The 26,566-nt window shown below is 51.4% G+C and overlaps 10 protein-coding genes across 10 annotated transcripts; 7 read left to right on the top strand and 3 right to left on the bottom strand.

Annotated features, from left to right (window-relative positions):
- Positions 1-677: 677 nt before the first annotated feature.
- On the top strand, positions 678-7,813 carry COCSADRAFT_177501 (uncharacterized protein). The gene is made up of 4 exons (XM_007696842.1): positions 678-1,181; positions 1,239-3,514; positions 4,134-4,540; positions 4,613-7,813. The coding sequence occupies exons 1-4, from the start codon at positions 852-854 to the stop codon at positions 7,609-7,611; spliced, it is 6,012 nt and encodes a 2,003-aa protein (XP_007695032.1). The 5' UTR covers positions 678-851; the 3' UTR covers positions 7,612-7,813.
- A 164-nt stretch (positions 7,814-7,977) lies between these two features.
- On the top strand, positions 7,978-8,698 carry COCSADRAFT_32487 (uncharacterized protein). The gene has a single exon (XM_007696117.1). The coding sequence runs from the start codon at positions 8,029-8,031 to the stop codon at positions 8,506-8,508; it is 480 nt and encodes a 159-aa protein (XP_007694307.1). The 5' UTR covers positions 7,978-8,028; the 3' UTR covers positions 8,509-8,698.
- A 175-nt stretch (positions 8,699-8,873) lies between these two features.
- Positions 8,874-9,437, top strand: COCSADRAFT_75939 (uncharacterized protein; the record flags this gene model as incomplete). Its single annotated transcript, XM_007696841.1, has 2 exons — positions 8,874-9,068; positions 9,201-9,437. The coding sequence occupies 2 exons, from the start codon at positions 8,874-8,876 to the stop codon at positions 9,435-9,437; spliced, it is 432 nt and encodes a 143-aa protein (XP_007695031.1).
- Positions 9,438-9,504: 67 nt separating this feature from the next.
- On the bottom strand, positions 9,505-12,437 carry COCSADRAFT_186635 (uncharacterized protein). Its single transcript, XM_007696840.1, has 7 exons — positions 12,207-12,437; positions 12,104-12,141; positions 11,966-12,053; positions 11,769-11,915; positions 11,517-11,719; positions 10,829-11,470; positions 9,505-10,782 (listed from the first exon to the last, which is right to left on the bottom strand). Exons 1-7 carry the CDS (start codon positions 12,235-12,237, stop codon positions 9,787-9,789), a joined length of 2,145 nt encoding a protein of 714 aa, XP_007695030.1. The 5' UTR covers positions 12,238-12,437; the 3' UTR covers positions 9,505-9,786.
- Positions 12,438-12,544: 107 nt separating this feature from the next.
- Positions 12,545-15,229, top strand: COCSADRAFT_32486 (uncharacterized protein). Its single transcript, XM_007696116.1, has 2 exons — positions 12,545-13,927; positions 13,978-15,229. Exons 1-2 carry the CDS (start codon positions 12,690-12,692, stop codon positions 14,999-15,001), a joined length of 2,262 nt encoding a protein of 753 aa, XP_007694306.1. The 5' UTR covers positions 12,545-12,689; the 3' UTR covers positions 15,002-15,229.
- Positions 15,230-15,516: 287 nt separating this feature from the next.
- COCSADRAFT_32485 (uncharacterized protein) lies at positions 15,517-16,150 on the top strand. Its single transcript, XM_007696115.1, has 2 exons — positions 15,517-15,646; positions 15,699-16,150. The coding sequence occupies exons 1-2, from the start codon at positions 15,632-15,634 to the stop codon at positions 15,894-15,896; spliced, it is 213 nt and encodes a 70-aa protein (XP_007694305.1). The 5' UTR covers positions 15,517-15,631; the 3' UTR covers positions 15,897-16,150.
- Positions 16,151-16,345: 195 nt separating this feature from the next.
- On the top strand, positions 16,346-17,403 carry COCSADRAFT_78045 (uncharacterized protein; the record flags this gene model as incomplete). Its single annotated transcript, XM_007696839.1, has 2 exons — positions 16,346-16,387; positions 16,468-17,403. 2 exons carry the CDS (start codon positions 16,346-16,348, stop codon positions 17,401-17,403), a joined length of 978 nt encoding a protein of 325 aa, XP_007695029.1.
- A 697-nt stretch (positions 17,404-18,100) lies between these two features.
- COCSADRAFT_32483 (uncharacterized protein) lies at positions 18,101-19,990 on the top strand. The gene has a single exon (XM_007696114.1). It carries the CDS (start codon positions 18,366-18,368, stop codon positions 19,758-19,760), a length of 1,395 nt encoding a protein of 464 aa, XP_007694304.1. The 5' UTR covers positions 18,101-18,365; the 3' UTR covers positions 19,761-19,990.
- A 48-nt stretch (positions 19,991-20,038) lies between these two features.
- COCSADRAFT_32481 (glycoside hydrolase family 7 protein) lies at positions 20,039-21,737 on the bottom strand. Its single transcript, XM_007696113.1, has 2 exons — positions 21,414-21,737; positions 20,039-21,358 (listed from the first exon to the last, which is right to left on the bottom strand). Exons 1-2 carry the CDS (start codon positions 21,709-21,711, stop codon positions 20,286-20,288), a joined length of 1,371 nt encoding a protein of 456 aa, XP_007694303.1. The 5' UTR covers positions 21,712-21,737; the 3' UTR covers positions 20,039-20,285.
- A 3,801-nt stretch (positions 21,738-25,538) lies between these two features.
- Positions 25,539-26,538, bottom strand: COCSADRAFT_32480 (uncharacterized protein). The gene is made up of 2 exons (XM_007696112.1): positions 26,144-26,538; positions 25,539-25,987 (listed from the first exon to the last, which is right to left on the bottom strand). The coding sequence occupies exons 1-2, from the start codon at positions 26,410-26,412 to the stop codon at positions 25,900-25,902; spliced, it is 357 nt and encodes a 118-aa protein (XP_007694302.1). The 5' UTR covers positions 26,413-26,538; the 3' UTR covers positions 25,539-25,899.
- Between the last annotated feature and the right edge of the window lie 28 nt (positions 26,539-26,566).

The following is a 26,566-nucleotide window of genomic DNA, read 5'->3' as shown; positions in this document are numbered from 1 at the left end:
ACTAATCCGCCGGTAAACTGCTTGTATAGGGCAGATCGGACGGGATGCCTAATTCTCAGTTTCCTCTGGTCGTATGTACTAGAGTAGTGAAAATGGATATAATATATCTGCATAATTCAATGCTTGCGTTCTTTGTCGAGTTTGATTTTCAAGAGAGCTCACGTGACGTTATCGATTTTCTAAACCTAGCTTGGCACTGCTGCACGAATAGCAAACACCTACTTTACACCCCCTTTCGCACGCTATACAGCGGATCAAAAGTTTCAAAGAGCGAGGCATAAATCAATTTTGTTTCATCTCAGCCATTTAGGGGCTTAGGTGTGCAATTCGTCTCTGGCAATTACCCAATTACATATAATATAGATGACCAGACACCTAACCACACCGCAGGCAAGTGAACATGCTGCCACACATATTCGTGTTTGCCATGTGTTCTTTGCGCCAAGTGCTTAGAGGCCAAGAGACATCTGTTTACTTTCACATTGCCCATGCGTTTGGGGATACTTGTTTGTGTTTCTACCGCAACAGGTAAAAGCCGATGTGTTGTCGGATTTGGTCCGGCCTTTTTGCCCGGATAGTACATAGGTTGCGGGGATGGGGATGGGGCGGAGGTTTGACTAGGTCGCCTGGGCTACATGTTAGCGTCGTCCCCACGACTGCCGCGTCAGGACGACCAACTCGCAGCCCAGCCCAGAGCTGATCCATCAAAGCGCTTCTTGTCGATATCTCATCAGGGCGTCGCAGCCTCGTATTTGCGCGTTTGTGATCGCCATGTACCAATTCCAATAGTCGCTAGATCTCTGCACTTCCTCAAGCTTCAGATATCCACGGGGATCCGTAAACCGTCCGTAATGGTGTCGCCCGGCGCGTCCACCAACGCGACTTCGTTCTTACCATCGTCGGCAGATCTGCTCATGGCATTTCCTCGTCTTCTCTCCAAAGTTAGTTCTTTGGGCGACATGATGCGCGCAGGGGGTAGCGTGATAGCAGAGCCAACGGCGAACCTAACCAACAATACAATAACTTCTACAGTTTCTTTTATACAAGAGTCTCATTCTACAGCCGCTGCTGCAGTGGCGGCATCTTCAGAAAGTGATATGACGGTGTGGCAGGCTTTGAGAAATGTAGCGACATGGTTCAGCTACATAACATCAAAGTGGGCAATTGCTACGTTTGCTATTGTAAGTTGCACACGAGTCTAGGGGAATAATGGTCCTTTGCTTATCGCATACACACAGGCAATTCTCTTGAACCGCACTCACTTCTACGGAAACAGCCGTATACCTTTATCTTTCGACCGCCTCTACCTGCGTTTCACTCTCTACGTTATGCCCCTGATGTTGTTCCTATACCAAATTTCGAATGTGCTCCGAGCGATACGATGCCAAACCTCACCGGACTGGTCAGAAATGCAATATGGAGCAAGTGGTAGACATCTGGATACCGATTTCGGCGGAGAGGGTGGTTTTCTCTGGCGTCTTGCATTGTCAATCTTATTCTGGGAAACTACAGAAGAGTCTTGCTACGCTGTGAACATGCTTCCACAAGATTCATCGGCAACAAGAGATTCTGGGTCGCTAGCTCTTCTTTGGCCCATATTTCTGTCCTTGGGGTTTGGCCAATTTATCGACACTCTAGCTTGCGCTCTTCAAGGCAGGCGCCCTATTCAAGAAGTTGGAATGACTCTCTTCGAACACTCACTTGCATTCGCCGAAGCTGAGGCTGTTGTTACTAGGCCGTTGGCTGTCGATTCAACACGCTTCTTCAAGCCAAAGCCTGTATTTGCACCGAACGGCACGTCGCTCATGCTGCAGAGAACGCAGCTCTCCAAAATTGCTAACGTTCCTCCGGAAGTTTTGCTTATATCTCTTATATCAAGTGTTAGCCATTTCACAAGCAACTTGTTAGCAATCGCAGGAGTGCGTTCAAAGTACCGACTGATCACTACCACAATCTGGGGACTGGCATACATTTCGGCTTTCGCTTGGAGCTTTGCTCGCCTCACATGGATGGTCGCTGATCCAGACAATTATGTGGGTATCTTGAGGTTTCCCACTGTGTGCATCATCGGTTTCATCCCTCACTTGTTGATTATACTTGGTATGATTGCATGCGGCGTTATCTACTTGCTAGCTCTTCTCATCACAGCGTTTTCCCTTCCGGCAAGACAGGCTGAATCTTTCACACTGCGCGAGAGATTTGCAGCTGCCTACAGCAACCTCCACGCCAACATCCATTTATCGTCAGTCTCACCTTTGACAATTAACTGGCATGAAGACTTTTATACTACCATTCTCAAGGTGGGCTACGTGATTCTGACTGCCGCGAGTGAGGCAGTCTTTTTGAACGAAGGCACCAAGGTCAACGTGCACGCCATGACCTGGCTAGAGAAGCAGCGGCTGCAAGAAATCCTTGCTCGTCGGAGAAGACGTCGAGAAATGCTCGTCGACATTCCAGCAGAGCTCAGAAATGATACATTTGCGCAAGGCGTTGAGGTGGTCGATCAGCTCAATGACGGAAGATCAGACGCATCAACTTCAGGCTATGCAAAGGAGCGGAAGACTAGGAGCACCAAAACATCTACTGACCCTTCGGGTTCCATGGGACATGATGACCCAGCCCGCCACCAGCGCGGCCGCTACGTTCAGACTTATAGATTCTTCGTTCGTATATCGAGGCTAGTCGTCCTTGGTGTCGCAAAAGTTACAGGCTGGTTTCTGATGAAGGTTGGCATAAATTACCGGCCGATGTGGCTGAGACGTGCTGCTGGCGCTTATGAAGCCGAGAAGGTATACTCGCTAGCATCGCGTTCAGATCGGACATCAGCCAGCCAGTCGTGGCTTACCTTGGATAATCGTAATCGGATTCGTCAGGACCCAACGTTTGATGTCGAATCGTTTGCAAAAGAGAGACTTCGACAGAGCGGCTTCTACTCTGAGCCGGATACGGAAGAATCGGAGGAACGTCTCGACGACTACCTTTACTCTTGGTGGCGCAATGGCGGTCTTTGGAACGAAGTCGACAACAGCAGAGACTATGTTATCGCACAGGACGATGATACTACTAGTGTAGTTTCGTTCGCCACCACGACTGACAATGACGAATGGTCTGATGTTGACGATGGACAGAGAACACCGACGCGCGACACATATCGGCACAGTCGCGAGGAGACACCCTCAGTCGATGACGCTATGGATTTCTCACGCCTTTCGCAGCTCCTCGATCCGAAAACAAAAGCAGATCGTGAGGAGGCCAAGTTACTATCAAGACATCTTCAGAGTCCCAATATCATGACGCGTTCGCAATATCGTAAGGCTCTGGAGCGAGATGAAGCCAAGGTTTTGACAACATCACGTTATCAGGTGGGCGGCGACATAGCAATGTCACCAGAAGAAGAGGAGCAGCTCCTTGAAGACTTCATCCTCAGCCGCCGAAGCGCCACAGCACCGCCGGGCGGGAGCAACGCTGGCAGCTGGGATACAGGGGCAGAAGGCATGGGCTCTGAAGGACCTCAGTGTGTAGTATGCCAGATGGCACCGAGAACGGTACTGGTATGGCCCTGTGGATGTCTGAGCTTGTGCGATGAATGCAGGGTGGGGCTGGCGTCGAAGAACTACACGACATGTGTTTGCTGTAGGACGAATGTAGCGGCATACTCACGGCTTTATGTGCCATGAAACTGTCGTGACATCTCTTTCGTTGTTTCCTAGCTAAGCGTTGCTACATGTCTTGTACATACATATCTGAATGAATGTTCTGCACGGAGCACTTTTCAACAAAGTCCAAGAAATGGCTCTCGATGGGCAGAAAGAACGATTACCCATTGAGCATCGAGACATATCGGAGTCAGCTCGATCCGATGGATAGGCAGTGGGGCGGCGGCCTTGAACAACCAGTGTTACCTCAGCCTACCCCACGTTCGAGTTCTCTATCTGCGAGTGGCGATCGTCATCTCTTTCCGTCACAACTCCTGTCTTGGCAAACGAGTCATCAAAACTTCCGCTCTGAACACACTCCTTCTGACAACCACACCCATCTAACGCTCAATTACCCGTGCCCGCACAAAATCAAATCTGACTGAGCATTTCCAACAAGCTCGGTCAATCGCACATATCCAAGAAAACAACTCAAAGTTTTATGCAGCCAGAGCCCACAAACGTATCGCAACGCGCCTCCCAGCAACACGCCACCTTTGACGCCGCAACCACTTCCCAGCATGGACACCGTCGCAACGATGACTTGCAAGACTCTCCGCAACCACACTTTGGTGGGCTGTGGGGAGATCCTGGAGTCCCAGTCGGTACACCTGCACGCGATGCAACGGATTTGCCTCAAGTCACCAACGGCTTCACCCCTGTGGAAGCCAATGGACTGAAGGGCGGTGCGCGACCCTCACCACCCCCGAGGGACAGGATCACCGAATATGAAAACGCGCTAGCCAACTCGCCACGAAAGCCTGCTGATGGCCCTCTTTTCGAAGTGGTTAAAAGCAACAGAAACCCAGACGATAAGAGCAGTCCTATCGCGAAGCTGCCGAATGGTGGGTGAAAAACTGTTCTGCAAATACTCTGCAGCACAATGATATATCAGGCTAGACACTAACTTCGTACAGAGGTACTTATCCATGCTATTGCGCATCTTTCACCCAACGACCTTGCCGCCGTCTCACTTGTTTCTCGCCGTTTTCACGATGTCGTCACTACTCCGCACGCATGGCAGGTGGCTTTTGGTCGCTCTTTCCCAGGTCCACACGCGCTCGAGGACGCGCAATATCGTTCAGCTTTGGAGGACAGCGGCGATGCTGTACGGTCTGAGAAGAGGAGGTTCACTAGGCTTACTGCATTGGCGTCGTGGAGAAGCGAGTATATTTTGCGAACAAGACTTCTACGATCCCTAGTCCGAGGCAAACCCGTTCAAGTACCTACGACACCGTCCCGCGCTGGCCAAATGCAGACGGTCGCCCCAATGATCACCTATGATGCCAAGACATATACCATTATCAATCACCTACATGCAACATTTGGATCCGGTCTAAATAACAAAATGCCTCGATTCATTCACGGCGCAGACGATATTGGCATGGTAACTAGCAGCGATCCAATGGCTGGCAAAGTAGATCCTTGGGGCCAAAGTGATCCTCACTTTTACGCCCAGTTCGCAGAACGTTTCCCAGGCGTTGCTGAATGGGGATTAGGTTCTGGAGAGATCGTCGGGTGTCCTAACGTAATGGACATATCACAACCCTACGGTATGATATACGGTCAGGGCTGTCCCGAAGGCTCCTGCTACTACCGTTCACTTGAAGAAATGAGGGGTCGCTTCATCGCCGAACCCACCGATCTTAGCATGCCAGAAGCTGGTATACCCAAGCTGGGTACTAATGTAGGTGCCGCATGCAGTGTCTGGATTGCGAAATCAAACACCATTCCAACGCTTTCCGAGGGCTTGATTGGTATGATGATTGGCTCTGCAACTGGTGTTGTCAGTGCTTGTAGCATTGGCACAGATGGTCTCCGTTCGTCTCGTGTACAGCGCGGTGAGTTAACCGCGCGCTGGGTTCTCAGTCCAGGTGTACCCATCATTGCTATTGCTGTGGACGAGCAATGTTCTTCTAAACGCTATGCCCAGAACCGAATTTGGGCAGTCGCTCTGAACGCCCTTGGTGAGCTATTCTATCTCACCAAGTTCCCAACTCGTAGTCAGACTCCAAAGGGCGATGTCGGACAACATTCCGAGTACTTGGCATGGCTGACTGGCCGGAGCGTGTATTGGAACATTGTTGAACCCAGCAGGCGCAGTGCGAGACCCGATCCATACAGCGATGCTGAAATAGACGGGAGTTACTCACCTCGTACATCATGGGATGGCATGTCCCTGAGCAAAGGGCAGATTGCTGCAGAGACCAAAGAAATTCAGCAGTACCTGCAAAAGCCGCCGAAACATTTCCGTAAAGTATGTCTCGGATGGGATATGCGTAGAAGACTCGAGGTCGACTTTGCCGGCGATGATGGCAACGATGCTGGCGAGGCAATAGTTATGTTTGAATGCGGCTTGGAAGAAGGTGACGCTGCTAACATCACACGCTTTACTCGATGCAAAGCAGATGAGAAGGATCAGAGTTCAAATACGCCAATCCAGATACCGACAGCTTTGCCTACTCAGACATCTTCATTGTTTGGCGGCGTAAGCCCAGAGGTCCCGGGTCTGGCAACTGTCTCGCCGCGTATTCGCAGCCTCTCGTACAAATCCACGACTAGTTCCCCCGAACGAGCAAGTCTGGTGGAAGAGTGGCGGTGTTCGAAACTTGGATTTGGTGGCTTCAAGAACACGCAAATCACCACGACTACTTTAGATGCTTCTACATTTGCCACTCTCACTCTATCCGAAGACCCTGCGCTCGGGTTCTCGACCACGTCGACTGCATCTTCGCCGTATGCCTCGCCATTATCAGTCGCAAGCCAGCCTTCCTCCCCGTCCGACATACCAGGTCAACGTGCACGATATATAGCTGCTGGTACAAAATCTGGCGTCGTGCTCCTTTGGGATATCCGATTACCCGTGTCGCGTTCTGCGGAGTTCAAAAACATCATTGAGCCTATCCGTATCATCTACACCGACTCGCCGGAGATTTCGTGCTTGGCAGTCACATCTCTGTATCTTGTCGTGGGCGGAAACGATGGTCTGGTGCAGGCCTGGGATCCTCTCGCTTCAACTATGTCACCAGTTACGACACTGCACTCACGCCACGCCTCGCGTGCTCGAAGACAGCTTGTACAGGCCCAAGCTTCTGTTCAAGGTGTTGGGATCAATATGTTTGCTGCCGGCGCTATATACCTAGATCCCGATCCAACAGTTCTGCGTGGTGCTGTGTCGCTTGGAAACCAGCTCCGCTTTTGGAGCTACAGCTCTTCTGCGGCTGATCAGTACAGAAGCAGCAAGCGCAAGCTTCGGCGCGCGGAGCGCGGAAGTAACAACACCGGGGAGCGCTTCCCTGGTGCTGGCCGGGCTAATCTGAAAAACTACATCGCCAATGAGCAGTTTGAATTGGAACGTGACAGATTAGAACGCCACAAGCAAGCCGAACATCTGGCGGGGCGCTTCGGTACGGAAATGCTGAGTGAAGAAGAGGCACTGGCGTATGCTGCGATGCTTTCTCAGGAAGCAATGGAAGCTGAGGAACAGCGCCGTATTGAGCGTGAGATGAGTGCATTGAGCAGTGAGACTGTGACTCCGGAGTCTAGTGTCAGGGGCCAGGCCTCAACATCCGTTCTTGAAAACGACGAAGAGCTTGATGCGGATATTGCCGAAGCCATACGCCTTTCTCTCAACGACAACCAAGATCCTGACACGTTTACATCTACGTTGACACCTCCGTCTGCCTATGACATTCCGATTAAGTATGCTAAAGGCAAGAAGAGTTCGCCTGCACGCTCTCGAAACGACACTCCCCAGAAGATAATGGCTGGATCAAGCATCGAAAACGAAATGTCAGATCTGGAGTTTGCAATGCAGCTTAGTCTTGCCGAGGAGCAAAGTAGGAGAGATGCCGAAGATGCCTTTCCTCCGCTCAGTCCTGCAGCTGGTAGGAAGGGTAAGGGAAGAATGTGGTGATTGTTTCATGCTGTATCTTTCTGGTTGTAGTTCTCTTCGTAGCTGGCTTTTTTAATACCTTTTTGATTTCTGTTATCCTCTTTTCTTTACTCTAGAAGGTACCATGTACAGATATCCTGCACCAGTTTCGGGCTTGAAATAGTAGGTAGCCTGCGATGTATGCGCCTTTAGTTGAAAATAAAATTTACCCATTTGAACACCATTTTTTGGCGCCTTCCCTGTTTGACTCATGTCGGCGCTCTATAGAGTTAGCGCTCTGCGGCTCAGAAGGCCTACTGTTGATATTAGGCTACAACGGAGACATCTGCCCTGCAAGGCGCCCTATGGTGCGGGCGTTAAGAACCTCCTTGTTCTTTGCTGGTTCGCCAGCAACCTCACATAAAAATCATCAGCCCGTCTTTCTACTTGGATGTCAATATGACTGGCATCTCAGTCACATCAACCGCCGTTTCATTTCTCAACAAGCTGCGCGGAAAGTCCAACCCATACGAAAAGGCTCATCCCACTCAGTCCAATATCACTTTACCGAACAACACTGCAAATCAACCGCGAAATGCTGTCCCACAAAACGATCTGCTCGCAGAAGCACGTGAAGCAGCGGGTCTCGACCCAGTCACAGGTCGTCGGCGCACACATGTGGCTCACCAAATGCTCAGTCAACAGCAGCCAGCACCATACGGTGCTAGCCAGACGCCTGCAGAACAAAAAGCAGCGTATCTGGCATGGGCGGCACAGAGGCCGCAAGAGAGGGGGCGGCCATATGGCAGTTACGAGGAGTTTGTACGGGAGATGATTGAGAAAAGGGATGGGAGGAGGGACGCTGCGGGTGGTTTGTCGAGTTATTACGCGCCGGAGAGGAGGGTGGAGGAGTATTATTCTCAGGCACTGAGGAACTAGGTGACTTTGTATCGATGTGTATTTTTCCTTACTGTTGTACTTTACAGGGTTCTAATTTGAATGGATTGGTTGGAGCTGGTATGCAGAGTCCATATCTTTTGGGTGTGGGTGGAGTAAAGCAAACAAGGGAAGAGAGGTAGTAGATAAACATGATACCCGATATGTAATCACATGACTGTTCTTTCCTTCACTCGCGAGTGTGCATGTAAACGCTCCATTTTCTCTTTCACTTCCCAGCTCGATTCCTTGATACAAAATAAACACCCCACCCCCATCACCCACATCACACTTTCTAGACGCTTGACAAACAAACCACACCATAGAACCTCCATTCTACCTACTTATCTGTCAGCACCTCAAGCATCATGGGCTCCGTAATGCTGCAGCACCTCCCTTCAGCATGGCACGTCGACCAAGCCATTATCACCGAAGAACGACGCATAGTGTGTCTCCGCTTCGGCAGCGACGCAGATCCAACGTGCATGGATATGGACGAGAAGCTGTATAAGATTGTGGAGAAAGTCAAGGATTGGGTTGTTATTTACCTCGTGGATAATCAGGTATGCTTTATCCTTGTTCTTTCACTTCCTCGTTCCTTCCCAACAAACCACTCTTTCCTTTCCATCGTCGCTTATAGAATATGCCTTCTTTGTGCAAGTACAAACCAACTGACTTCTTTGTGTATAACGCAGCTAGTCCCTGACTTCAACGCCATGTACGAAATCTACGACCCCTGCACTGTCATGTTCTTCTGGCGCAACAAGCATATCCAAGTCGACTTTGGAACGGGGAATAATAACAAGATCAATTTTCCCATTAGCGACAAACAGGAGCTGGTTGATATACTCGAGACTGTGTATCGCGGAGCGAGCAAGGGCAAGGGCTTGGTTGTTAGTCCGAGAGATTATTCTACGAGGTGGGCTTATTAGGAGAGGCTATGGAAAACAGATGGGAGATTGGGAAGTTATCAAAGAAAAGGAGACACTTTCGAGGGGAAGTGCAGAAAGAATATCTTGATATGAAGGCTGAATGGAACCAAAATCTTTTCCTTTATTACAAGTACCCTAGAAGAAAAAACCTGCTCTATATGATTGATCAGACAGACACCTGGTGCCAAGTCTAGCCTATCAACACCTTGGAATAGATTTTGCATGCGCCATCCAACGCCTTGCCATGCAAAAGATGACGAGACCCTCAATCCTCGCTATGAACGAAACAAAACAAGACCAATAATGACTGCGTCATCAGCCCAAAATGCGCAGTGACTCAGCCTCTAGATTAATGCTTGGAAGAAAACAAGTGCAGCTTCTTCTTTTTCTTCTCCTTTCCATCCTTTTCTTCTTTACCGGGCTTTGTGCTGCTCTGTGACGGCGTCGGACTATGTTTGGCGGGGTTGAGATTCATGGCGCCCATGGCTGCTGTTGGAGGCTTCGGGCCGCCAACTCTTGGTCCAGATGGCAAGCCTCCAGGCATAGGTGGCTTAGCACCAGCGGGAGGTGGCGCTGGCTTTGGCGGCTCCGGTTTCTCAAAAAGATGGTCCGGGGCTTTTGGTTGGGGTTGGTCGATAGGTAGGTGCAGGTTGCGGCGGTTCTGGCTAAGGTCACCAACTTGGCGTAAGAAGAGTTGAGGCTTCATCATGTGTGAGGTGACAAGGAAGACATCGCGCGTCGTCTTACTGGAAACATCGTAGCACGCGCGAGATTCCGAGTATGTTGCGCCACCAGCCATGAACACAATGACACGTTGTCGTGGTTCTACACTGGCTAGTCGTGGCTTGGCCCAGGTTGGTTTGGCAGCGCGAAGAGAAGTAGGAGCGGCATTGTTCTCTGGTGCCATGCTAGCTGCATCTTCAGGCGACATCTTTGTAAAGGGAAAGATGTCTTGAGGAAGCGTCCCGCGAATGTGTTCTTCTAGCATATCCTGTAATGCCGGGTTGAATCTTGACAATCCATAGTCTTCTTGGTTTGGTGGCGGCGCTGGCTTAGGAGGGAAAAGAGGTTGAGGCGCATCTCTCTTCTCCTTGAGCTGCCTCGCTACTCGCGCTCCGAGCAGATCAAGGTTGCGGATGACTTCGCCGTCAGGTGGTGGCAGCTGTGCGTGAAAAATGAGCTTCTGCAGGTCGGCTGGCAGTATCCCGTTCTTAAAGAGGACATAGAGGGCGATGAGGCGCAGTCTATCAGCTGGTGTTACTTCATCTTCGTCCAGAGTCCGGACGATTTGATCCGTCATGTTCTTGGGCTTCCGGTAATCTTCGTCAAGCCCAGTGGCCAGACACTAATAAGTCAGCAACAATTGCAGTATCGAAGCTTGGATGGCTTACCTGCTCCACCGAGGCTAGGTCTGGTAGCTTGTGCTTCTGGAAGATTTCCATGCATTTCTGCGCCATGGTAAGGTGCAATGAATACGCTTCCTTCATTTCTTGGAATTGAGGCAACCCAGCAATCATGTCCTTGATGGCGTTGAGGCCATTCATACCTGCGGCGTTTTGGGCGTCCTGGTTTGTGAAGTGGGGATTGTCGGCGATGAACTTTTGGAAGTCGCTGATGAGTTTGTCGAGGGTGTCCTTCATGTGTCGGTGACGGTTCTCAACCCATATCTTGTCCTTGTCAGAAATCTCCATGTCTTTTGCCTCTGAACCAGGGTCCTCTTCGTTGACGTTAGTCCTGTAGGTCACCTTGTCGTTGTCTTGTATGGGCAGCAGGTCCATGGCCATTGCCTGATATGTAAACTCGTGAACGAAGGGAGCCATGAGATCCATGGACCGGTCGGTGATGAAGAGTGCACCGCGGGGCCGGTTGGATTGGGGAGGGAAATCTTGGTTGTACTGGGCGTACATATCGAGCTTGTCTTGCACGAAACGCGCAAGGTGTGAGCATAAGACGCTGGCCTCGTGCGTAGGACTTCGGGGTCGGTAATATCGTATGAGGGGATATTCGCCGAGCGCAACGCATACTCCTGTGATCTAGGAAGCGTCAGCCAAAGTTGGATACCAGACCAAGCTTGCCTACTCTTTCAGCAATATCCTCCATGTGCCGAACCACGAGGTTGTTGCATTCTGGGTGGTAGAGGATGGGAAAGCTCCAGGGGTCTTTGAAGGTGACGAGGTTGGACTCCTGGGGGTGGAAGTCGAGGTGGACTGTCCGAAAGCTTCGAATCTGTTCGCGCGCCATTGGCGAGCGGTCTATGCGCTCCTTGAGGTGTGGAGGGAGTACTAAGCGCATCAGCCTGAAGCCCGTGTCTCGAAACCACAGTGCCCTTACGTGTCGTCCAGATCAAGAAGAAGCCCCTGTACCGCCGCTGGTCGAACTCGGCCATCATGCAGTCGACAATATGGGGCTTTGGGGTGAGGATGTATACGGCATCCATGTCTCGTATGTGCTGCCGCCGGTCTTCGATGCGCTCGATGTCTGCAGGGAGTCAGGAGGCATTGCTGGAGAGCGCAGTGCAGAGGGCGTACTGGTGATGTTAAGGTTGAGGATGTCATCTTCCTTGACCACGTTGTTGATGAGCTTCTGGCTGTACTCGTCGACAATGAGTATCTTCCACTGGGCACCGTTAGCTGTGCTTGGGCTGCACGGGGGGAGGCTTGTCGCACGTCGCCGCGGGTGGTTTGTCGGATGGCGTTGAGTATGACTAGAAGCGCATGTATCAGTCGTTGTCGTCTTGCTAGTGCGAGGTGCCTGGTCGTGTCTTCGTACGTTCTTTCTGGATGTCTATCATGGAGGCCATACTGGCGGGGTATGGCAGGCTTCCTGCCGCCGCGGTGAGAAGAGGAGGACGAGAGGAGTTCACAAGAGGATAGGTGGCTCTGTGGTGACTATATGCTGGGCGCGCGGGCGTAGTGAGCTGGACGCCAGCAATGCGCAGTGCAGGGTTGGAGGGCGAGGGTGAAGGTTGGGGTCTGGGATGTGGGGAGCGCGTCGCAGCTTGGCCGTTGGTGTTGCAGCTGCGGCCGCGGTGCCCTTGCCCGCCGGAGGTCTCTGAATTGGGGCTTGGCCTAACTTTTTCTTAGTACAGTATGCACTACGACTAGACATGACATTGTCCACTGGCAAACTGACATGCTGCCCGTATTTGCCCCCGTGCATGCTGCACCCTACTTCCTCCTCTCTTAATTCTTCTTTTTCTTTTTCTTTTTCTTTTTCTTCACTCTTTATCAACCGCCCACACCTCTCTCGGGCATGCTTCCCCCGCCAGTGCGGCGGAATTCGCTGTGTTTCTTCTGCGCATTCGCCGCCCGCTCACGTCTGCAACCACCACGCCTCCTCCCAATAATCCAAGTCGCGCATCGAAGCTCTCCTTCCAAACGACCAAACAATTCTGGCTCACATATCTCTCTCCGACTCGCCAATCCCTCCCGCTCAGATGGCGCCAGGCCTGGCTCCCGCATTATCCAGGAAAAGTTGCTCAAAGTCGAGAAGGATTTAGCAACGCCAGAGTACCTCGAGAGCCTTCACATCAGCAAAGACGACTTCGACCTCCAATGGCGCGCCTTTAAAAAGTCCATCGACGTCCAGATCAACCGGAGGACACCCGAACTGCAGACACTGGTTGGTGAGGCCAGGCGGGGCAAGGATACGCTTCAGACATGGCTGCGATACCGCTTCTACTCGCAGATATTTGGCGGAAACTTCACAGTAGCTGAGTTGGAAAACCAAAAGGAAGTAGCCGACTTGCGATATCCCGCCGAATGGTATCCAGCCACCCGAGAGATTCCACGTACCGTACACATGCACGTTGGCCCCACCAATTCAGGCAAGACGTATCATGCCCTCAAGCGCCTTGAAGAAGTAAAGTCCGGCATCTACCTCGGCCCATTGCGCCTCCTCGCCCACGAAGTCTACACTCGCCTGGATGCAAAAGGAAAGGCATGTGCTCTGGTTACTGGCGAGGAACAGCGCATGCCGCAGGGCGAGCGCGCCTACATGTACAGTTGCACCGTCGAGATGGCTCCCCTCAACACGCACTTTGATGTCGCCGTCATAGACGAAATACAGATGATCAGCCATCCGGAGCGAGGTTGGGCTTGGACCCAGGCTTTCCTTGGTCTACAGGCCAGAGAAATTCATCTCTGTGGAGAAGCCCGCACAGTGCCATTGATGCGTGAGCTTTGCGCTCTTGTTGGCGACAAGATCCATGTCCACGAATACAACCGTCTGACCCCCCTCAAGGTCGAACCAAAAAGCTTGGGGGGCAAGCTCAACAAACTCCAAAAGGGCGATTGCATTGTCGCTTTCACGGTTCTGGGTATACACGCTTTACGGCGAGAGATTGAAAGGAAGACGGGAAAGAAATGCGCCATCGTCTACGGGAGCTTGCCACCAGAGACAAGAGCTCAACAAGCTCGGTTGTTCAATGACCCAGATAACGAGTACGACTATCTAGTAGCTAGTGATGCTATTGGCATGGGTCTCAATCTGTGAGTGGCGCCAGGCCCTAGTTTTATTTGACATAGACTGACTTTTGTAGTGCCATCAAGCGTGTCATCTTTGAGTCGACCATGAAGACTGATGGAATAAACTATCACAGTCTACAAATCTCGGATCTCAAACAGATTGCTGGTCGCGCAGGTCGCTACAAGACGGCTCACCAAGCAGTCAACGCAGACTCGAAACAAGTTTCGGTTGCTGACGGTGTCATTGATCCCGTCATAGGTTTAGACGACAAACATTCTAATGCAGATGAAATAAAGGCACCCGAGTCGAAAACAGTTGGATGGGTCACGACGCTTGAGCACGAAGATCATAAATACTTGAAATCAGGTATGGCGAAGGAGCCTGAAGAAATCAAAGCGGCGGGCCTCTTTCCTCCTTCTCAGATTGTGGAGCGGTTCGCAAACTACTTTCCACCGGGCACGCCTTTCAGTTACATCATGTTACGCCTACACGATATCTCAAACATACACCCCCGCTTTTACCTCTGCACTCTCAAAGACCAACTAGCAATTGCAGACGTCATCCACACAGTCAAGAACCTTGGCATTCAAGACCGCATTACCGTCTGTGCTGCACCGATCAACATGCGCTCTGCCCCAGAGCGAAACTTCTTGCGCAGGCTCGCCGAGTGCATAGCTGAGGGCAAGTCAGGGAATCTGCTAGATATCGAGTGTTTACCGCTCAATATCATGGATCAGCCGTCTTCTGGTGATCGGGAGTATTTATACAGGCTCGAGCAGTTGCACAAGATGATTGTGTGTTACCTGTGGCTAAGCTACCGCTTCCCCAATGTCTTCACCACCAGGACCCTTGCAAACTACACCAAGAAGCTAGTGGAAGACCAGATTGAGAATACGCTCTCAGAGTTCTCATTTACTGAACAAGTTCGATTGAAGCAAAAGAAATCAAGAGATCAGGCGAGAAAACAGATGGAATTGGACGCTGAGGATGCAGCCGTCCAAGTCGAAGGCGATCAAAGCCACACATCTCTCACGGTAGAGCAGGAGAGTGGTGCTGGCAAATTCTCGGACGAGGCCGGTGAATTATTGAAGGGCTAGAACCTGCATTCGATGAAGCGAAACGAAGCCACGCAATCCGAAACTTGGACGGTGACGCTATACGATGACACTTGTATATTATCTAATGATATATCCCTCGAGCCTTTTTTTGTACATATACTAGATGGGAGTACTGAGGCTTTGGTCATTTTCTGACGTTATCAAGACGCATCATGGTGTTGAATCTGTATCACTACGAAATCAAACTTCGCCGCTTGTGCGTTCAAAAAGATAGAAATTTGAGAATCTTTCTTCCATTATGCCTGCGTGTCGGAATGTTTTTATAAGGTGCTGTGCCTTCGAGCTGTCCTCGTATACCTTGTTGTCAGCTTCAGGCAGCCTCGTTGCCTACTTAGTGTAGGCAGCCTTGCCGCCCACCTGAGCAGCCTCGTTGCCTGATACTTGAATAGCCTTGTTGCTTGACCGGTCGTCAGCCACGAAACTCCCCCCAACTTAGGTTACAATATCATAACATATCAAGCCTTGACACATATTCAGGCGGAATGCGTGCCTTTCCAAGCTACAGTCTGAAGTCATGGTATAAGATGCAGCTTTCCAGGCAGTAAGGCGAGCTCCTCGCAACTCTCAATACCATTTCCCCACTATTGAAAGCTGCACCTTGAATCCACCATGGCACCAAGCAAGGTTGGTAGTGGTATCTTACTCCAATGCATATGAACCACTGACCACCACATAGTCAGATATCCAAATTGGCTGGTTTGTTACGGTGACAGGCGTCAGCGTATCATCTGGCGAACACATTGTGCTGAAGGTGCCAAACACTCTTATTGGCGAATCTCAGTGGATGATTGAAGGAGGAGTAAATGTCTACTGGGAAAATATTCAATCATGGCGTCCGCCCAATATGTCGCGGGAACGCTATATTGGGCAGTAAGAGTAAGCAATTAGAGGGGTAGCCAGGCCCAGAGTTTGGGTGTATGGGATCATGATGTACGTCATAATCAGGTTACGGCTCGGGGCAGACTACTCGGAATACGAATAGCATACCCGTACTTCGGACCGAAGTCGATGCCAATCCGCATACGTATGTACACAATTACAAGTAGATGCATGCACGTGAAATCAAAACGGTGTTTGAAAAAGCCCATACATGGGTAGGAAAGGCTCGAGCGGTTGGCGCAAGGGGTTAGCTTAGATCAGCCCTACCAACAAGATTAGTAAATCTCCCGGCGCTTCCGCACAGGGACCATGACCGACGACCCTCTTCCCACAACATTCAACGCCACGCCCATGTGCACACCGTGACGCAGTCTCAACACAGCATACATAGCCTTCCAACCTTTGACACAAACGTAGAGGCTCGCTCTGCACCCAAACGCCATGATGATGGTGCCTGCTCATATTCTCGAGATTCCGCGGCCCAAGGTAGGTCGAGAAACACAGCCTGCCGGAGAAATCTGGGCAGTACGCTACATCATGGAAGAGAGGCTAACCTATGCCCACAGACATTTCTCCAGAAAATGTCGCTGCGCACCGGAGCTGAAATCATTACTTTCCTCCAAGTCATCAACAAAGCATCGGGCGTCTACGGCCTCCTGGCGCTCCTCACCGGGGCCAAAATCGATGGCTGGCAACTGTCCATGTACCTGTACTCGACCTTTGCGCTGCTCGCCACAACATACCTCTACAAGCACATTCGGTTACAGAGCCCCTTTGAGTCTGTCCTGCTTGCGCATCTGTACGCGCTCGACTCAGTCATCAACGCGCTCTACACAGCCTTCTTCGGCATCGCTTGGTTCTACGCGCTTGCCGCGCACCCGGACGAAAATGCCGGACTATCACCTGGAATGAAGGACAACGCGGGCTTCACAAGCCCCAAGCACAATGTCTCAGAAGTCGACATTATTGCCGAGCCAAACAAGGGCATGCAAGCCGGTCAACACGCCATCGCAGTCGGACAAGGCAGCGAGGGCGGTGCAGGCCTTGGCAATGCCGTCTTCCAAAGCGGCAGCATCATGAGCATCTCTCTCATCTCTGGTTTCTGGGCTCTGCGCGTCTACTTTGTCTTCATCATGCTGGCTTTTGCGCGCCAGTGCCTCCGTCAACACATGGCCGCCAACGCTTCCTCTGCTGCGTGGTACAACTCCAACGATATGCAAACCTCTGCGAATGACCTTGCCGAGAACCCGTTCGCGGAAGACAAGGAAGAGGGCAAAGGCTGGAAAGGCCAGGTTGGTCGGGCTATGCTTAGCGGTGCACCCAAGTACTGGCTTGGTGTCGATGAGGGCGAGGATTGGATGCGTGGGGTTGGTGGCAGGTTCAGGAAGCCCACCCAACTTGATCAGCCCGTGGGCTTCAACGAGCGAGAGAGGAGACGTAGATCCGGGACTGGCCCACCTGTGCCGCAGCTAAAGATGTTGAACCCCGAGTTGCCCAAGTAGATTTCTGTGACGAGGCAGACACGGCGGCTTGGTGGGTACGGCAAAGGAGATGATTGACGAAGGAAGCGAAGTGGTAATGACCTGGCTCCGGGGAAGCGCCTTGGGGGATCAAAGCGTATTTGTACTATACCTATTACCTATTAATGTTTTTTGGCGTACATGGGACGTGGCAATGCACAAGGCAGCGACTTGTCGGGTTTTGCTACCTACACGTAGCAGTGCGTGCCGGCAAAGTCGGATCTGGTGCTGAGCTCGTCACGCCTTGGGTAGAAGCCGTCGTCTTGTCTCCGTATTTTTGTTTCCACGCCACACTGTCCTGGCCCGATTTAGCAGACCGGCAAACGCATGTAGTCAGGGCAATTGCGGCCGAGTCTCGTGGCGTTGCGTGGCCGAGGCAGGCCTTTGTCGACCACTCAGCATGCTGTCAAAGGCTGTCTAAGGCTGTCTAAGCCCCGCTTGGCTAGTTGACGCGCATCAGGTGAATGGCCGCCTGTCTCACCCTCACCGCCGGCCTGCATTTTGGACCCTGACATCCACAGCGCCGCCGAACCGTTGGGCAAGCATGTGCCGGCCTTGGGTGATGCGTAGTGGGTTGCCGCACGCGTGTGCCACTGTCACACATCCGTCCAGAGACGGCCTGGATGACCTGTCATACATGGCCTGTTTGAAGTCTCGAGCCGCACTGATAAGGGGGTCCTCTGGCTGCACTTCAGTAGCTCTTGGATAGGGCTTGCTAACTACCGGCTTTTTCTCCTGCCAATCTTACGTTTTTTGCTTCGAGATACTTTGGCTTAACGTTGACTCCTGACTAAATTCTGCAGCCGCCTCTAAAACCTTTTTTCCAAACTTGTTATATTCCGACATTAATATCCACATCCTTCTTTCTCCTTCTCGACACTACCGTAAACAACAAAAAAGAAAGAAGAGCGGATTTAGCAAGAGAAGGACTACAGTCTTCTAGAATGGGCTTCTTTCGTCGATCACTTAGCTTTGGCTCCTCGCGTTCGCGCCCACCAACCGACGACTCGGCATCCGATACCGCTAGCTCGAGGACGAGCATAGATTCTGTTTTTGACAATGAAATATCACACTCGCTGGCCACCATCACTAAACAACCGCAAAAGGCACCGATTCTCACCCTTCCGGTCGAACTAATCCAGCAAGTCAGTACTTATCTCGACACTGCCTCTGCAGCATCCTTTTGCCTCTCCAGCCGCTTTGTTTACTACGCTCTCGGCACCAACGTGCTATCAGCTCACGTCGAGGGAAGCAAGAACCGGTTCGAGAAGCGGCGAATTATCGAGGCCGTTGTTGAACGAGCATTTCCCGGCCACTGGTTCTGCGGCTGGTGCGATAAATTCCATTCATGGAGCGCAAAAGACGGACCAAAGACCCCAGCCCGAGGAAGACGACGAGACTGCGCCGACTTCAATAGCTACCTCTACTCTGGCAGTGACTACGTTCTCCGCTATCACCACGTCCGGCTCGCTATCAACGCCTCCCTCCGCGGACCCGAACACGGTATCCCACTCTCGGCCTTCACCCACGAGCAGCGAGGCATGGCCAAGATTTTCAAAACCCCCGTGCCCACCAAACTTCAAATATCAGCAAAGATATCCGGAGGCCGTTTTCTGTTACACTCCTCCTTTGCTATTATCCTGCCTTCCTTCGCAAAGGGCAACCGCAATCTCCTCAGCACTCTTTGGCCCCTCCTCCCCCACATCCTCTCGGGCCACCACGACAGTGAGAACGGGCACACAGGCCTCATGGCCGCCGTCGATAACGTTGTGCGCCGCGGGTGGAAGTATCAATTCACGCAAAACTGCAGCATGTGCGCTACTGACTGGGCGGTTAGCGCCCAAGAGTTCCCCCACACGACAGGCGGTCAGATGCGCCTTGTTGTCCAGACCTGGCGCGATCTGGGCACCGCGCGGACGCCCTTTGAAACCAGCTGGCGCGCCCATGGTGTGTGTACTGCCAAGGGCTGGAAGAACAATGGCGCGGCTGCTGCGACGTGCTTGCTGAGGATGGCGTCGTTGCAGGCTGGTGCTATTCGGCGGGCGTTTGAGAGTGAGGAGGCGAATGGCGAGGCGGGTAGTGGTGGGAAAGTTGCGCAGAAGAGTTCATCGGGGGCACGTATTTATCGTTCTTTTATGAGGAAGAACACAGTGGAGGAAGGGGAAGAGGACGACGCGACTATTGTTCGACGGTCGAGTGCGAGACCCAGGTACTGGAGGACTGCCGAGGAGAATGCAGAGGTGGCGCGCAGGTATGATGAGGAGCGGAGGGATGCAGTGACGAGTGCGGCTGAGAATATGGCTAGAATGACTGCTCAACCTGGGAGGACGTTGGTCTAAATGGCGGAGTATTCTTTCTTTTTTTCTTGTTCTTTTTTTTTCTCTGCGCACTCGCGCCCATTGATCTGCATAGGCGTTTTGTTTTCTTTTAGATTTCTCTCTCTCCCCCCCTCCCCCCCCTCGTCGAAGCGTTCTTAGCGAGTACATACATGGTTGGCCGGGTGTTTATAAAGTAGACCGGCGCGCAAAACGTTTAACGCCCAACATAGATAGATCTTCACACGAAATCACATTCTCAACTTCACGAATCAAAAAGGAGACGCTTCATATATATTTTTTGGACTGAATGCAAATTTTCATTTGTCTACTTTGTATGCACACATTTCTAGTAGTTTCCCCCTCCACCCCACTTTCCACTACTCAACAAACAAAAAGTATATACAATTTCCGAGATGTCGAAGCGAAAGTATCGAACAGGAAGAAGAAGAAGAAGAAGGTCTACCTACACCTCTCCCATTGAGATCAAGAAGACAAAGTACAGAGTCTACCATCCACAACAGGCGCGCTCAGCGAAAGAGAAAGCGCTTATGCGGGCTGAGCAAAAGTGGAACCAATAGGACCAAACTTGATGTTGGAGAAGACAACCGTAGCATCGGGCGAGTTCTTCTCGACATCCTCTGGCTTACCAGAGGTAGTAGGGCAGGAACCACGGGCGGCACCGGGCTTGGATGGGTCAGCATCGGTGGGGTAGGTAGAGTCGAGCCAGAGCATGTTGACCGCGTGGTCGTCCCAGAGCGACATGACGAGGACGTGGCCGCGAGCAAGCGACGCACCCATCTCGTTGAGACCGCCGAGGGTGGCGAATGACGATGTGTCGCCAAAGGCCTTCTTCTGTGCGGTACAGAAGCTCTCGGTGATGGAGTTGCCGGTGACGCCTGCAACGGCCGACTGGGAGTTCTTGTAGACCTTGCCGTTCTGTACATAGAAACGCTTGATCTCGGAGAGCTTGGAGCCGGAGCCGAGGAACTGGGTGATGACGGTCATCTTCTTGGTGGTGTCGAGGGTGGCTCCCGGGCCGTAGAAGTCCTTGACGCCCATGCGGTAGCTGTTGAAGTCGCATCCGTCCTTGTCGCACCGGCCGTCGTAGCGGTTGGAGCCGTCACCGCAGCTCGCGGCGTCGGAGCACTCCTGGAGACCTACGCCCTTGCAAGGGTGAGGGGTGTAGGCAGTCGAGATGGAGTTGGCCTCCCAGATATCCATTTCAGGGCAGCAGGCACCGATCTTACCGGCGCCACCGTTGGGGTCGGCAGCAGAGGGGTTCCAGCCCTCGACGTTGGCCTTTCCGTTGATGAACTTGATGTCGTGAGGGCACTGGGAGTCGCAGTATCCAGTTCCGTACTTGGCACCAGCCTTGTTGTTGCCCTTGCCGATGCCACCGTCGGCGGCCATCTCGACGAAGTAGAGAGCACCGTTCAGACCGCAAGGAAGCTTAGAGACATCGACATCAAAGGTGAATTCCTTGTTAATGAGGTTGAACATCTGGTACTTGGTGTCCGACTCCATGAGGTAGGTACGCGAACCAATGTTGCTAGAGAAGGAGCCCTTGGTGACGAACTTGAGGGAGAGGGCGTTGTTGCTGGTAGTGATACCATAAGTGCCTGGATATGTTAGAACAGGTTTCCCTCCTTTTTCCATTTAGTCGAGAAAACTTACCAGAGTAGTCAGCACCGTCAATGGCGCAGTTCTTGGTGCAAGAGTCACCGTCAGCGCAGTACTGGGTGCTCCAGCTGTTGCCAGTGTAACAGTTGGTGTATCCGCCAACGTTGTGGGCCCATCGCCAGTTAGAGTCGAGCACAACAGAACCAGACTTGTTGGAGCAGTTGGTGCCACCGGTACCCGTGCAGGTTTGCCAGGTCAGCTTGGGGTGGTTCTCAGCAGTGCTGGTGCCAACCTGCTGAGCGCGGGCGGCTCCATAGAGCGAAAGAGAGGCGAAGGCGAGTGTCCTGTACATGTTGACTGGCTTGAGTAAAGAGTCTGCTGCTGGATATCGAACATCTCTGCGTGTTGGGGACTCCTCCTTTTATACCAAGAAAACCTCTGCTGTTCTTGAGTACTATCGGTGGTACTTTGGAAAAAGTACCTACGTGACCCCCTTGGGCGTTGCAGGCTGCAGGAGATCTGCATCCTAAGGCCCTCCTGCAGAGCGTTCTCACCAATACCACAAGTAAAGCGGGACGTCGGGAATGTAGAACGTTGCTAGAAGTGCCAAACTAATGAAGAGTAGATGAAGCATCCTTGGCTGCTTCCTGCCCGTGGGGTATTCCGGGGTACTGTGGAGATCTCTACGCCACAGGAACCAGTGCCTTGCCTCAAGCAGAAAGTGGATGGGTGGGGAATAATACGAAGCTTTAGAGCACTATGCACTATGGCTAGCCAATATCATTGGCAATATAATGTCTTAGCCTTGGATGTTATTCGACAGCAAACAGCTAGCCTCATATGTATGGAGGCGAAGGTGTGGATCGGCGTTGGCAGCTCCATCATTGTCTTCGCCCATACACCTTGCCGCTGTGTCACGCGTTGTTTTATGGATAAAGACGGAGCGTGTTTGTATATTGTCACAACTGCATGTGGTTTCTGAATGTCAATCACAGTGTAAGATCTCTCATGTAGAAGATCTCTGCATCACTGCTGTAGCGCCCGGTATCCGGTTTAGTGGTTTTGAAACCTGGTTAAGATATATTGCATGGCCAACAACATGTGAGCACATATGAGCATGTCTTCTAGAAAAGAGGTGGTCGGCCCGATTTGGGAGGTTAATCTACAGTACAGTACTGTCAAGGTCATGAGGCTTACCAGCTTATACGGGTATCGGTATTGACCAAGACAGCAAGGTTTCTTCTTTGGCTCGCTTCGCTTGTAGCGGCGTAAGCATGGTACGATGGCAAAGACTGGTGTTTGGATGCAACGAGGATTCTCTGCAGGGAACGCAGAGTTAACTTGACAAACCTTGTCCAAGGAATCTATCGATACGCATGTATGCTCAGTGAATCTCCTAATATGTACACATTAAGAACACCACCTGGTAGCGAAGCCAAGGTGGATACTGAGAGAACCAGGTCAAATGACCTTTGACTGTGGGTTTCAGGAACACGTTAGGAGGAGCATGTAGCCAAGTTGAAATGTTCCGGGATAAACGGGACGAGACTCCTCTAAAAAATTGGCTGTGCCCTGTTCAAAGCTTCGTGCGAGTGGCCCGAGTCTTCGCAAGAAGGCATCGACCCGAATCCTCGGTTAGTCTTCTGTGCTGGATAGATTGGTGTCCAGGGATGTTGGCTCGCCAAGACCGGGGGTTCGCTTCGAATTTGTCCGCTTCGTCGGCCTTTGACGTGTGAACTGGCGAGGTACCGATTCGGAAACAGTTGATACGGTTAGTCCAGATTTGAGCCCCTCAATATTTGCCGTGCTATATGACGAGGTTGCAGACAGTTGAAAGTTAAAATCTTACCCTGTGGACCCGGCGTTCAGTTCAGCCTAATCAATCAACAACGGGCCAATCTAAGTTCCAACCACTCAAGACGAACTGTACGCCTGCACTCTGACGATCAGCAGTGTACAGCGACGTGATTCCCGGTGGGCGGCAATTGTTCCTGGGCCGGCGCGTAAGGTTTCTTATGTGCGAAATATCGCAGTCGGGTGTAAACCGCTGAGCCGCAATTATTAGTACACGACCAACGAATGGGTCGATGAGCTGTTCGATTAGATAATGCGCTCAAAAGTCTTCTGGTAGAGATATCAAGCAGTCACAGATTACATGCCATATCTTTTGAAGATTATAGTATCTGGTACAATACCAGCACAACATCTTATCTGTTAGTTCCCTTGCCAGGCACTGTCAGTCGGACAATGGCGCACAAGTTCATCTGAGAAGAGATTGCAGCGCTTTTGCCAAAAAGGGTGAAATAGAATCTGAAATGAGCCCACATATAGGAAGGTGGTAGGTATGAATAAGATCGCGAGATAAGACAGGTACTCAGGAAGGAGACCAGATTCTACCCGCCTGAAGGACCGGCCTAGTTTCTGCTGTTGAAATTTGGCGATATTCCCGTGACAGGAACTCCACCAGTGCCCCGCTTCGTGCCTGTTTCCTGTAATGAATTTTTCTGTCTTGATGCTCTCCGCATCCTCTTGGTACCTTTTGGGAGCGGAGACACGATCCTTTCCCTGTGTAGCAGGTCTTACTACGTCCTTCCTCCCGATAACTTACTCAGCTGTAGTGAAGCTGCCTCTACGAGAGAGGGCCACAGTTAAGATCCTGTAGAAGCCCTATCATTGAACTGCAACTGTAGGATGATACGCCGTATTCTTGCTTAAAAAAAGGATGGACTATTCCGTTCTCAAACCACCACCAGGTTTGACCTCGAAAGCCACAGCTTAACAACAGTATGATTATTGAGGTCCGTTGACTTTCAACTCAACAGGGTGTCGTGTGCTTGAAAGTTCGATCAGTTGTCCTTCAGTATCTTTTTCGTGGTACTACTGCAAGTGCGAGTGACTATTGCTCTCTCCGTCCATTTCGACAGCAGCTTTGTCCATCCGTCTAGATCTTCCTCTACTTCTCCATAAGTAAATCGCTACGATGATGAGTGCAATTCAAATGACCGGCCCAATAACGGCGCCGGCTATCCATGCCTTATTTTGTCGTTCAGGTTCAGGGTTAGGAGTAGCTTCCATCACCTCCAGCCTACTGGTAGATACGCCGGTTGGTGATGATGCCGATACTACTAGGGTCGTTGTTGACACGAATTCTGTTGGGGTCACGCTCAGAGCTGCGGTTGGTGTTGCGGATATAAGGGTGCTCAATGATGTTGTCGCTAGCAATTCCCGGTAGATAGTGTAAGCTTTTCAGTTTATACGGCAGCCATAGTTAACCACAGATGGGTGTCAAGCTGAAGAGGTCGCATAGATCGTAGCCTGAACACATGGCACTTCTCCTCTGCTGACATGTGTTAGTACGAGTGAGCGTATTGAGAGCCATAGTGCTCACCAAGGCCACACCGAACCATCATCAAGGTACAACTTGTTATCTGAACATTTTGTCGCTAATGCACAGCGACCACTGGTGTTACAGTCACCTGAATAGGTCCCAGAAGTGATCTAAGCATCACCTGCCAACAGTGGCTCGACTAGAACAAGTTGAATTATGCGTATCCAACACGAAGACGCGAACGAAACGTACTAGAATCAAGAGCGATGTAGTAACCAATGAACCTTGAGTTCCATTTCGAAGTTACCTGGCAGCTTGCGCCAACCACCAAGAAAGAAAGAACGGCTAGTGTCTGTTACAGAGTGGACAGCATTGTTGTGCGAGGGCGCGATGGCAAGGTTCCGCGGCCTCAAAAGGAGAGCGATTGAGGCGGGCACCAAAACAACGAAGATACCCGCCCAAATGCTTTCTTATTTGCATTGCGCGGGCCTGATAATCCTATGGAAGGATTTCCAAGTTGGGAGCCAAAAGGGCCTATCTGGGCTAGGATGCCTGAATTTCCGATTCCTTGACAGTTTGGAGATTTGCAACGGGTTAGATGATAGCTGTATTGGAACAAGCTTGTTAGCCGTTAGCCCCCCTATAGTTTCAAAAAGGCTGTTCATATCCGAAGCTCAAAGATACAGACAAGCTAATAACGCAAGTCATTGAGTTTTTAGTGTTACTGTGGCTGTTTCGGTAAGTATGGCAAGCAGTTAAGCACCACAGAGTCTAGCCCAACGCTGCTGAACAGTCGGTATGGGGCGAAGAACACATATCTTTAAGGAACTAAACGAATAGCAGCCTAACACATGAAAAATTCGATTCAGTATTAGATCTCTTTCCTTGGCGTCACGTTATCTGTCTCCATATCGCATCTACATCCTAGGAAATCCATTGGCTTGCATTCCTCTTCAACATCACCTGTCATAGCCATACAATGTGGCTGATAGAAACAAATATAATTGCTCACCCATGGGCGATAACAGGTACCCTCTGCAAAGTCTATAGAGCCCTTGGACCAGCCAGATCCATACTCACAAAAGAAAAGCCCCTCTTCGTCCTCGCTGGCGTATGTACAGTTTGGTTCGTGCTACTGTAGAATCTCGCCTCTCTATAGGTGTGTTCCACATATAGTTCATCCGCTAGTCGCCCGCTGGCATTTGGTACTCTCTATTCCTTCTTGATGGTGTTCGGGTCTGAGAGGATACCCTCGGCTTCAAGTCTTCGTCGTGCCTCCTCTAGGGCCCAGGTTTGGATGCTATACTACTGTTAGCTGCAGCTCAAGTTTGTGGCATTTCCCCCTTGCTTCCGTTTCCCGTTGGTGCTTTCTATAGCTCCTATGACTCGCCGTTTCCACTCATCTTCCCACTGCTCTGCGCTATCCACCAATCCACAATTGTGAGATTAGACATACCTGGTATCAGGCTTGAAAGCATAAGCGACTACTCCAAACGCACATGCGCCTCCGAAACCCCAGTACATGGCATTTTCCCACCCCTCCTTCTCATACGCCTCACCGGGCTTAACACCGAACAGCCATCCTGATGGAGGGTCGTAGCTAGGTCCATGGCCGGACTGCTTTGGTTGTGATCGCGAGAAGGCACGGGTGGCGGTGCGTGGGGTGACAGAAAGGGCAGAGGCGATGGCGCGGGAGCCGCTGGTTGCGGCGCGGATCGAGTTCATGATTGTTTTTTTGATGTTATACAACCAGCTTGAAAGGGCGAGTCAATTGTGACAAAAGGTATCCCAGCGCGGGATGAGGTGGTCGCGAAGCTGAAGGGGCGTTGGCGGTGCGTCGTCAGGTCTGAGGTTCGGCGTTGGTTGCGAGAGCTTGGCT

This window comes from Bipolaris sorokiniana, assembly GCF_000338995.1.
Source record: "Bipolaris sorokiniana ND90Pr unplaced genomic scaffold COCSAscaffold_1, whole genome shotgun sequence".
Taxonomy (NCBI): domain Eukaryota; kingdom Fungi; phylum Ascomycota; class Dothideomycetes; order Pleosporales; family Pleosporaceae; genus Bipolaris; species Bipolaris sorokiniana.
Note: the sequence above shows the minus strand (reverse complement) of the source record. Positions and strands in the feature narration are given on the sequence as shown.

Bases quoted from the DNA above. Each gene is read 5' to 3' on its own strand.
- COCSADRAFT_177501 (XM_007696842.1), top strand. From the start codon at position 852: ATGGTGTCGCCCGGCGCGTCCACCAACGCGACTTCGTTCTTACCATCG. The intron at 1,182-1,238 runs GTAAGTTGCACA...GCATACACACAG, and splicing joins CAATTGCTACGTTTGCTATT to GCAATTCTCTTGAACCGCAC. The intron at 3,515-4,133 runs GTGTGTAGTATG...AACAACTCAAAG, and splicing joins ATGGGCTCTGAAGGACCTCA to TTTTATGCAGCCAGAGCCCA.
- COCSADRAFT_32487 (XM_007696117.1), top strand. From the start codon at position 8,029: ATGACTGGCATCTCAGTCACATCAACCGCCGTTTCATTTCTCAACAAG.
- COCSADRAFT_186635 (XM_007696840.1), bottom strand. From the start codon at position 12,237: ATGGCCTCCATGATAGACATCCAGAAAGAAC. The intron at 11,916-11,965 runs GTACGCCCTCTG...GACTCCCTGCAG, and splicing joins CCTCAACCTTAACATCACCA to ACATCGAGCGCATCGAAGAC. The intron at 11,720-11,768 runs GTAAGGGCACTG...TGATGCGCTTAG, and splicing joins CTTCTTGATCTGGACGACAC to TACTCCCTCCACACCTCAAG.
- COCSADRAFT_32486 (XM_007696116.1), top strand. From the start codon at position 12,690: ATGCTTCCCCCGCCAGTGCGGCGGAATTCGCTGTGTTTCTTCTGCGCA. The intron at 13,928-13,977 runs GTGAGTGGCGCC...TGACTTTTGTAG, and splicing joins ATTGGCATGGGTCTCAATCT to TGCCATCAAGCGTGTCATCT.
- COCSADRAFT_32483 (XM_007696114.1), top strand. From the start codon at position 18,366: ATGGGCTTCTTTCGTCGATCACTTAGCTTTGGCTCCTCGCGTTCGCGC.
- COCSADRAFT_32481 (XM_007696113.1), bottom strand. From the start codon at position 21,711: ATGTACAGGACACTCGCCTTCGCCTCTCTTTCGCTCTATGGAGCCGCC. The intron at 21,359-21,413 runs GTAAGTTTTCTC...TAACATATCCAG, and splicing joins TGACGGTGCTGACTACTCTG to GCACTTATGGTATCACTACC.
- COCSADRAFT_32480 (XM_007696112.1), bottom strand. From the start codon at position 26,412: ATGAACTCGATCCGCGCCGCAACCAGCGGCTCCCGCGCCATCGCCTCT. The intron at 25,988-26,143 runs GTATGTCTAATC...ACAGTAGTATAG, and splicing joins GCTTTCAAGCCTGATACCAG to CATCCAAACCTGGGCCCTAG.